Source organism: Pteropus alecto, unplaced genomic scaffold (assembly GCF_000325575.1).
Source record: "Pteropus alecto unplaced genomic scaffold, ASM32557v1 scaffold398, whole genome shotgun sequence".
Taxonomy (NCBI): Eukaryota; Metazoa; Chordata; class Mammalia; order Chiroptera; family Pteropodidae; genus Pteropus; species Pteropus alecto.
The window spans coordinates 2,198,993-2,209,526 of NW_006442497.1; the positions used below are offsets into that span (position 1 = coordinate 2,198,993).

At 37.3% G+C, this 10,534-nt stretch overlaps 1 protein-coding gene across 5 annotated transcripts in view; it reads left to right on the forward strand.

Moving 5' to 3' along the window:
• The window catches only part of DERL2 (derlin 2), a 13,314-nt gene extending 6,659 nt beyond the window's left edge, over positions 1-6,655 (forward strand). For all 5 annotated transcript variants that reach the window (XM_015597458.2, XM_006922231.3, XM_015597457.2 and 2 more), the window contains one exon: positions 6,145-6,655. Coding sequence is in view for 4 of the 5 variants with exons in the window: in XM_006922231.3 (XP_006922293.1) it covers positions 6,145-6,250 (106 nt within the window). In the remaining variant the exon portion in view is untranslated. The remainder of the gene's footprint in view (positions 1-6,144) is intronic.
• Positions 6,656-10,534: the final 3,879 nt, after the last annotated feature.

Here is a 10,534-nt window from a genome sequence, read left to right on the forward strand (position 1 = left end):
TACTCATATTTATTACTTTCCTAGTTTGATAGCCATAAGATGGTATCTCATTGTTATATATATATATTTTTTTTTAATTTTGAAACAAAATTGCGAAGAGTACAAATGACTCTTAGTAAATTGTCAATCTAATGCCCAGTGACCCCCTTTAATGTGTATTTTCTATAAACAAAGACATTCTTCTACAGTTAAAATCAGGAAATGAATGTTAATCCTCAAACCCAATTCTACACTTGGTAGTTGTCCTAATAATGTTCTTTATAGCAAAAAAATCCAGTTTAGATTCAAGGGTTGCATTTAGTTATGTCTCATTAGTTTCCTTCAGTTTGGAACAGCTCCTTAGTCTTTCCTTGACTTTCATGATATGGACATTTATGAAGATGTTTTGTAGAATTTGGGTTTGTCTAATGTTTCCTCACATTTAGGTTCAAGTTTTGCATCTTTAGCAGGAATAGAGAAGTGACACTGCGTTCTAATTGCATCCTGTTAGCACAGAATTTCAGTTTGTTGAATTTCTCAAAGTGGTAATAATCACTTTGATAACTTAATTAAAGTGACTGTGAGGCCTCTCCGCTATGAGGTTACTTTTTTTCCTTTTATAATTGTTTTGTTGGAAGATACTTTTGAGACTATGTAAATATTCCTCATTAATATCAATTCTTTTATATCTGTGTGAATTCATTGTTTCGTGTTTCGTTCATAGATTATAATCCCTTATTAGTGTTTATTTTTTCCCGCAGCTTTATTGAAATATAATAGACAATTAGTTGCCTATCTTTACATTATACAATGGGGTTTTTTTTTTCAATTATAGTTGGCATATAATAATATATTAGTTTCAGTTGTACAGCATAGTGATTAGAGATCTGTCACCCCACTAAATCTAGTACCCCTCTTGATATAATAGACAATTAGTTGCCCATCTTTACATTATACAATGGGGTTTTTTTTTTTTTCAATTATAGTTGGCATATAATAATATATTAGTTTCAGTTGTACAGCATAGTGATTAGAGATCTGTCACCCCACTAAATCTAGTACCCCTCTTCCCCCTTACATATTTTTTACAACATTGTTGACTATTTTCTTTATACTACATTTTGTATCTCCCTGATTATTTTGTATCTATCCATTTGTACTTCTTAATCCCATTGCCCTTTTTCACCATCCCCCCAACCCCTCCTCCCATCTAGTAGCCCTCAAAATATTCTGTGTCTATGAGTTTATTTCTGTTTTTGTTGTTTATTTTGTTCTTTAGATTCCACATGTATGTGAAATCATATGGTATTTGTTTTTCTCTGACTTCATTCAGCGTAATACCCCCCTAGGTCCATCAAAGCAATATCTTTTCCCATCCTTTTCCTTTTAGTCTGTGTGTGTCTTTAAATCTGAAGTGAGTCTCTTATAGGCAGCACATGTAGGGGTCTTGTTTTCTTATCCATTCAGCCACTCTGTCTTTTGGTTGGAGCACTTAATTCTTTTCCATTTGATGTACTTGTTGATAGATACGTGGTTATTACCATTCTTTATTCCTATTTTTGATAAATGTTTTTTCTTCTTACAGAAGTCTCTCTAACATTTCCTGTAATACTGCCTTGGTGTTGATGAATTCCTTTAGCTTATTTTTGTCTGGGAAACCACCCTCTATCTGTCCTTCAACTCTAAACGATAGCTTTGCTGGGTAAAGTATTTTTGGTCGTAGATCCTGGATTTTCATCACATTGAATATTTTGTGCCAAGCCCTTCTGTCCTGCATAGTTTTGTTTTTTTTTTTAAGAAATGAGCTGTCAGTCTTATGGATGCTACCTTGTAGGTAACTAATTGCTTTTCTCTTGCTGCTTTTAAGATACTCTTTGTATTGAACCTTTGGCATTTCAATTATAATGTATCTTGATGTGGGTCCCTTTGAGTTCATTTTTTTCAAGACTCTCTGAGCTTCCTGGGGTTGTATGTCTCTTTCTTTCACCAGATTAGGGAAGTTTTCCATCATTATTTCTTCAAATAGCTCTTCAATTTTTTGTTCTCCCTCTTCAGGTACCCCTATGACATGTATGTTGTTACCCTTAATTTTGTCCCATAGGCTTCTTAAATTATATTCTTTGTTACTTTTTTCTTGCCATTCTGTTCACCATCCTCTATATTGGTGGTTTGATCCTCTTCTTTATCCATTCTGTTGATTCCCTCTAATATACTCTTCTCACATAATGTATTCTTCATTTCTGACTGGTTCCCTTTTATAATTTCCATTTTTATATTTTTATCTCTTTGTTAAAGTTCTCACTGAGTTCATCTACACTTCCCTTAATTTCGTGGAGCATCTTTATAACGAGTGTTTTGAACTCTGCATTTGTTAGATTGCTCGACTTCATTTTTCCTTGATTTCTGTTCTGTTCTTTCATATGGTTTCTGCTTCTTTGTCTTCCCATTTTAGCTGCCTTTCTGTGTCTGTGTCTATATACTAAGCAAAGCTTCTAAGTCTCCCAGTCTTATTAGTGTGGCTTTGTGTAGTAGTTGTCCAGTGGCACAGTCCCGAGGGGCGTTCAGCTGCAGGCTAAGTTTAGCCCTAGCCTGTGTCCCTCTGGGGCCACGTGTTAAGATTCAGCAAGCAATCCACAGATGCTGTGCTCATAGTTGCCTCAAGAAGTCACACCAGAAACCATGGTCAGCTGCCACCAGTGTGAGTCTTGGAGCTGCTCAGCAAATGGCACAGGACTCTCCAAGGATACAACTGGATTTGGCTTGGGAGGGACCACGAGTTGGCGGAGGCAGAGTTTCAGGGAATCTTCTGGTCGGAGCGTCCTTTGTTATTCAGTTTGATGATGTCTCAGCAATCACTGTGCTGCGTCAGCACGCTGGAAATGAGGAGGGCTCAACAGAGTAACAGTGGATACTGTCAGCACTTCTGCCTGGGAGAGAGCCTTGCCTCCAGCCTTCCCTCACTCCGACAACTCAGTGTCCCCCTGTAATTCCCTGGTGCCCCCCAAGCAGCCTACCCAGTACTGGTGCTCAGAGTGAGAAAGTCTGCACTACAAAAGTCCGGTCACAGACATAAGCCCTTTAAGAGGAATGTCTGTAGCTGCTGCAGCCTCTGTCCCACTCAGCTGCTCAGGACCGAGCAGCCTTGTGTCTTCACCACCTCCAACCTTCTATCGTTGGAGGGTGATTTTTTATTTCTCTCTCTAGTTGTAGGGCTTTTGTTCATCTAGACCCCAGGCGACTCTGCTTGTTGTTTGTTCCATGTTTCCATCACAACTTTAATGTCGCAAGAGGAGATGAACAAAGCTGCTATCATCTACGCCATTCTGCCCGGTCTCTATTATTGTTTATTTTGATGCCTGTATTTCCTCAGATTTGGCCAATGGCAATCCCTTCAGACTGGCTCCTAAGTACTTTTCAGCATGGTCACATTTTTTCATTTTTGTTTTTAGCAATTTATTATCTTCTGGCCTGACAAGATATCCCTGGCTTGTCATGTGCCCTCCTTGATCCAGTCCGAGAATCAGCTATTTCTTCAAGGAGCTCTAGTTCCTTTTTAGTGGAGAATGATATTTAGAAGCCAAGATCTGGATATGCTCATTGCTTTTGAAGTGTCACTATTCCCAGGTCCTCTCAGTGAACAGAGCAAGGAAATTATATGTATGCATATGTGTGTATCTACATCTATATTTTTAGATCTATGTATTTTTATAGCATCGGTTTATACTGATACTGCTGGCTTTAGTACAACTCTACATGATTCATGGTAGTTTTTTTCTTTCTATATTCTTCCTCCAATATTTTAATATGAAAATTTTCAAATTTATAGAAAAATAGAAAAAATTATACAATATCATTTACCCACCACATAGATTCTACAATTACTATTTTACTGTTTTTGCTTTTTATACATCTATCTATCCATCTTTCCATTCCAGTATACTTAATTCTCTAAATACTTTAGTACGCATATCATTAACTAGAGTTCTTTATATACAACAACATCCATGAATCTCAAGTGTGTCAACTAACAGGTTTTCATAAATGCACACAGCTATCCCAAACTCCTATCATGATAAAGAAAATTACCATTACCCAGAAGCTTCCCTCATGTCCCTTCTCTGTCAATCCTTGCCCTCATCCCCCAAAAACAATCACTATACTGATTTTGTTCCTCCACAGATTAGTTTTGCATGTTCTAAATTTCATGAGTGGAATTATACAATGTGTATGTACTGCTTTGTAAAAGACCTCTTTCATTCAACATGTTTTTGAAATGTATTTATTTTGTTGCATGTATGAGTAATTGTTTCTTTTCGCCTTTTTTTTTTTTTTTGCCAAATATGTATTCATTGTATGAATATACCACCCCTTTTCAAATTGCCCTGTTCTCACTGGCTGTGGAAACCTGATTCTTATTATCGTTAATATATTTACCTATTTAATTAACACCCGCATATGTAACCAATTTTTCATCACTGTGTCCCCCTCCCCCATGTGGATGCCTTGCTCATCTGCTCTACTTCAGATTCCCCGTATAAATATGTATTCATTGTATGAATATACCACCCCTTTTCAAATTGCCCTGTTCTCACTGGCTGTGGAAACCTGATTCTTATTATCGTTAATATATTTACCTATTTAATTAACACCCGCATATGTAACCAATTTTTCATCACTGTGTCCCCCTCCCCCATGTGGATGCCTTGCTCATCTGCTCTACTTCAGATTCCCCGTATTAGGCTGCCCTCGTATGGGGATGCCCTCCTTACCCTTCTCAGGCTCTGACACTCTGCACCAGCCCACCTCCATGTGTGCATGTCCCAAATGGGCTCTTGCCTCCATATTCCAGGCTGTTCCCCTAACTCCCATCCTGCTCTGGGCCACTATGGCTCCACTCCCCTACATGGGCGCCTACATTGTTCCGCCTCACCTTGTTTGGGAAGTAGAAGGGGTTTAGTTTTTAACATGCATTCGTTTAATTATTGCGAAAGCAAATATCTTCGTGTTTATTGACCATTTGGATGTCTTTTTTGAATTGCCTGATCAACCCTCTATTTTTCTATTGATGTGTGTTTTTATTGTTAATTTTTAAGAACTAATGGAGATATTGAAATATAGATGCTTCTTCTAATCTCAGTATAAAATAGAAGTTTACAGATGCACTTCTAATTTTATCAACTGTGGGCAAGTACAATTAGAAATATGAATGTAAATAGAGGTTGCTGCTTTAATGGTTAATTCTTCAGGGAGATTTTGAATGACCACATAATAGTATTTTTTAAGTTTTTGGGCATTTACTGTCTCTTCCTATGCTCTGGATAACTTTTCTTGGAATAACTTGTTAATTTTTTTAAATTTTGATTGTTATAAAATACACATAACATACAATTTACTCTCTTATTATACATTTTAAGTGTATTGTTCAGTGGCATTAAGTACCTTCACATTGTGCTTCTATTATCACCATTCGTCCATAGAATTCTTTTCATTTTGCAAAACTGGAACTCTGTACCCATTACACACTAACTCCTCATTTCTCCTCCCCTTAGCCTTTACAACCGCCATTCTACTTTCTGTCTCTATGAGTCTGACTACTCTAGGTTCCTCATTAGTGAAATCATACAACATTTGTCCTTTTTTGACCAGCTTATTTCACTTAGCGTACTGTTTTCAAGGTTCATCCATGTTGTAGCATGTGTCAGAATTTCCTTTTATAGATTGAATAATATTTCATGTACATGTGACATGTATACCATTTTGTTCATCTGTCAGTGGTTGTGGGGAGACATGCTAAATTTAGTGAAGATCAGGTTACAAAACAAATAGTGTGATCTAATTTTTGTAAAATTACATATATAAAAGTTCTAGAAGAATAATGAAAACAACAATGGTTATTTCTGGGGATTTAGGATGTTTTGCTCATATATAGTTCCTGTTTTCACTACAATTAACATGTATTGCTTTTGTAGTAAAAGTTATTAAAGGAGGTAAAAGCTGATGTAAATATGAAATAATTATGAATACTTTCAAAATATAACTCTTTCATTGGTAGACAGATGTAATACTTGTCCATTGGTAGAAACTCCATCGGACCTTTTTGACCTTGCAGTATTTAGGAGCTCCAATGACTTTGGGACTAAATTATATCTGTTGCCTGTCTTTTAGGAAGGCTATTTTTGATACACCAGATGAGGATCCAAATTACAATCCACTACCTGAAGAGCGGCCAGGAGGTTTTGCCTGGGGTGAGGGCCAGCGCCTTGGCGGGTAGAACGGCAATGCCAATAATGAGACCCAGCTGGGAAGGACTCAGTGACATACCATTGGGATTCTTTTATCCTTTGTGTTGCAAAAGTGTGGACACTTTTGACAGCTTGACAGATTTTTAACTCCAGAAGCACTTTATGAAATGGTACACTGATTAATCCAGAAGACATTTCCAGCAGTTTGCCAGTAGTTTCTCACTATACTGGTACTCAAAGTGTAATCTCTTGGAGCCAAAAAACTGAAGAAACAAATACCCTGCCACCTCTAACGAACAAGTACATGAGTACTTGAGTTTATGGTGTAAGGCAGAGCTTTTTCTCCTCCTCCTCTTTGATAGACGAGGCCATGGTGTAAATGGAAGTTCCAGAGAGGGCATAATAAAACTGAATTCCATCTCTCTCTCACTGAATTAAAGCTTTTGTGTGTGATCTTTTAAATTATGATAATGTATTCCAGCTCTCCTGCATAGGTCTGAGCTCAGAGCAGTTTACATACTCACTCTTCCTGTCTTCACAGCTTTCAACTGGATTTTATTTCAAGATTGGAAATATGTGGCTGATATATATATCTTACTAATTCAGAATGCCAGCTCCAGTGGGAAGAAAATTCATTGCTGTTGTCCAGATAGTTTGTTCTCATCTGGATTTCACAAAACTTCAAGTTGTCAGACAACGTGGGAAAAGGTGGTGGTGGTGGCAGAGTGTAGGGTGGTTCTTCCAGCAGCAGGAGTTCAGCAACAGGAGAGTCCATCTATAGGCAGAAAGCTAATGTGGCATCTTATTTATTCTGCTTGCATTTCTCCATTAAGAAATACCCAGGAAAAGACGGGTAATGGCCAGCTTTTTGGAAAGCAACAGAAAGATCTTCTGCAGACTTGGAAAACAAGTTAGAATGTTGACTTTGGAGCCAGATGAACAGGCACCAGTTAGGGATACATTTCTCCTGGGCCTTTGGCTGACATTTGTCATTTGCTTCATGAAAAGCCAAGAAGCTTTTTAGAGCTAATTACCTGGTTTACCTTCTCAATCAAGTAGAAATGAGGTTCCACAGAAATGGACACTTAATACCTGTGGTTCAATAAATACTCATCCAAAATGTTAACTTCCCTGGGTCTCAATAGGTTTGTATTCACACTGCCTAAGTAATTCAGAGAACCCAGAGGACTAAAATGGACACCCCCGGGAAAGAGAGTATTTCAAATAGTTTTAGTAAACACCATATAGGCACAGGACTATTTCTTAAGTAGTTCCAGCCTGGTTAAGTGGTAGCTTTCTAGGGTGTGAGATTTTCTTCAAAGGTGAAAGTTTAGATTAAACATAATAAACATCCTAAATGGGAATTTTCAGATTGTGAAATGAAGTGAATAGTGTTTTAGCATCTTTAAATGGGATATGCATAATAATGGAATTTAAATATACATGCTGCTAATTGGTAACTTCCTGAATATAATGGTTGCAGTTTTATGGAATATGGGTTAATGGGACTACTTTTTTTCCTTAGTGGTTTAAAAAAAATCTTAAAAGCCAATCTTGGAATGTATAATCCTTATGGGATTCTTAAATTTTGTTAGATCTTGACTCTGTTCAGGAAAACTGGAATTTAATTAGAATTCTTTTTTATTGTATATTTTGAGGCTAAAAATAGGTTTCTCTAGTTATATTTGTTCCCCCTTAGTTAACTTTGAGTTATCCAATTCATGGAATTTTTGTGGTAAAATTTGAATCCTAAAATCCATTCACTGACCATTTAAGTAAGGAATGTCTGTACATATTAATGACTGGGTAAAACATTAAACAATTTTCTTTTTGGGGGGAAACAAATTTTGAATTTATCACCTAATCACAGTTACGGGATTTTGATTTCTCTAATTTTATGGGATGAGAATTCCTAGTGCTAGGATGCCATGCTGTGCTACTACACAGCCGTGGGCAGTGATAATTTCAATAACTGACCTCGTAAGTTTGGCCAGTCTCACTACCACTATACCTAGCCCTATGTTGCTTAACGGGTTACCTGGGTTTACCTGAACGTAAAAGTCCTCACTTCTTCCCCAGCTTACCTCATTCTTAATTCTTCCAGAACACACTTCTTTTTTGTAAAGCAAGTCAACTGAAAAGTGAGATTTAATATATGGAATTCTGTGACCAATTTACCTGACTTAATTTAAGGGATTCCTGGATTTTACCAGTAATATGAAAAAGCACACTTGACTAAGGCATAGTTTCTTTGTTGTAGAAATACAATATACGTTCATTTTTTTAAATGGACGTGCCAATTGCATCTCCCTAGGAGATACATTTTTTTATACATTTTGGTGTGTTTTTTCACTATAGATTTCTGTTTGTTTCTCTTTTCCACTTGTTCTTTTTCTGTGTCACTCTTGTATGTCCTAAAATCTTTTGTACCTCTTGTGTAGTCTTTCTAAGCAGAGAGCACCCAAGTCCTGGATCTTGGTAAAGTAACCTTCACTCTGTCTCTGGGGCCTATGGAAATTAGGAAATATTGAGCTATTGGCATGTTGGGTAAGGGGCTTCTTAGAATTGTCATCTGTCCTTGATCGCCTGCATTTTATATTGCAGCTGTGTTTTCCTTTGACAGGTGAGTGTCATCTGTGTTGTCACAATACTTTGGTTGTTTGGTTGTTTTCCCTTAAATTATTTGCATATTACATGAATTTACATCAAAGTTGAACTTTTTACGATCAAGTCACTTCTATGCTCAGAAATCCATGATGACTTCTTAGTCTCCATATCAAATGCATACATTTTGTCTTCCTTTGAACCTTACTTTCACTTCTACCTAACAGGGACCTCAATTTAAGTTTCTTCAGTCCTTCAAGGCCTGACTTCTTTCCTGGCTCCTCAAATCTTGACTCTAAGGTCTATTTCATTGTCTTTCTTCTTTGAATCCCTATAAAGCTTCAAGTCTGTATGACATACTCTTACACCAAATTATATATTGTCTTGTACTATTTCTAGCTGGCACATGTATATTAGTTTTGTCTCCTTCATGAGAATGTAAGCTCCTTAAGGGCAGGGACCATGTCTTAAGTTTTTGTATCCACCACAGTGCCTAGCAGAGTGCTTGGCACATGGGTGCTGAATAAATACTTTATTGATCAGCAAACTATTATCTGGTATTTTTAATTAAAGAGAGAATCATGTATGTGTGTGCAAGTATATACCCAGTTGCTGAGGCTTATGATTGTCTTGAAGGAGGGTGGAATAAAACCAAACATGATCAAGGTCAGTGGTTTGGTAGTCAGGCAAGCAAACCAACAATAGTGACCACCAACTGATATCATGGTGAGAAGTCCATAGACCATCGCAGAGCAGTTAAGAATGAAATGTGTCTGACAATTCACCATTTAGAAGAGCCCAAATATTTGAATAGTTAATAGCTTGTAATCATCTGCATAGGAAAGCCACTTAACTACAAGAGACTTTTGGACGGCAGTGTAGATTTCAGATTGCTAATATTAGAGAGGGGAGAAGGAAAGTGTAACACTGCTTGATGCCTATATAGGATTTTATTTTTCAACTCAGGCTGCAGAAAAGCTGGCCAGAGATTATGGATGAGTTGCCTACATATATGGTTTATTTTTCTGCACCATGTAAAAATATTTTGAGCCAACATTTAAAATTGACAGATTTCACATGAAAATCTTTATTTTTCACTTTTCTTGAAAAAAAATAAAAGGAAGATCTGGCAATACCCAGCCTGCATGGCAGCTATTGCCTGGAGGTGACTAGTGGCTTCCATTAGAGGCAGGGCATGTTCTCTATCGAGGTTATTTAACTCATTTATGTTACGGTACCTGGACCTTTATAATCATTTGGAACATAGGTCTCCTCCATTAGGTTACTTTGGAAAGTACACTGGGTAAAAGAACTGAGGTCTGTCTTTTACATACTAAACGGCCAAAATTTGAGAGTTAACAGTTATTGCTATGGTCCTAATATTTGTATCCCCCCAAAATTCATATGTTGAAATCCTAATGCCTGATGTGATGGTATTAGGAGGTGGGGCCTTTGGGAGGTGCTAATGAGATAGAACCCTCATTAATGAGATTAATGCCTTATTAAAAAGCTCCAGAGATCCCTATCCCCTTCCATCTAATGAGGACACAGAAAGCAGCGTCAATGAACCAGGAAGAGAGCCCTCACCCAAAGGCAACCATGCTGTTGCCTTGACCTTGGACTTTCCAACCTCCAGAACTGAGCAATAATTTTCTGTTGTTTGTAAGCCACCCAGTCTGTGGTACTTTGTTATTGAAGCCTGAACAGAC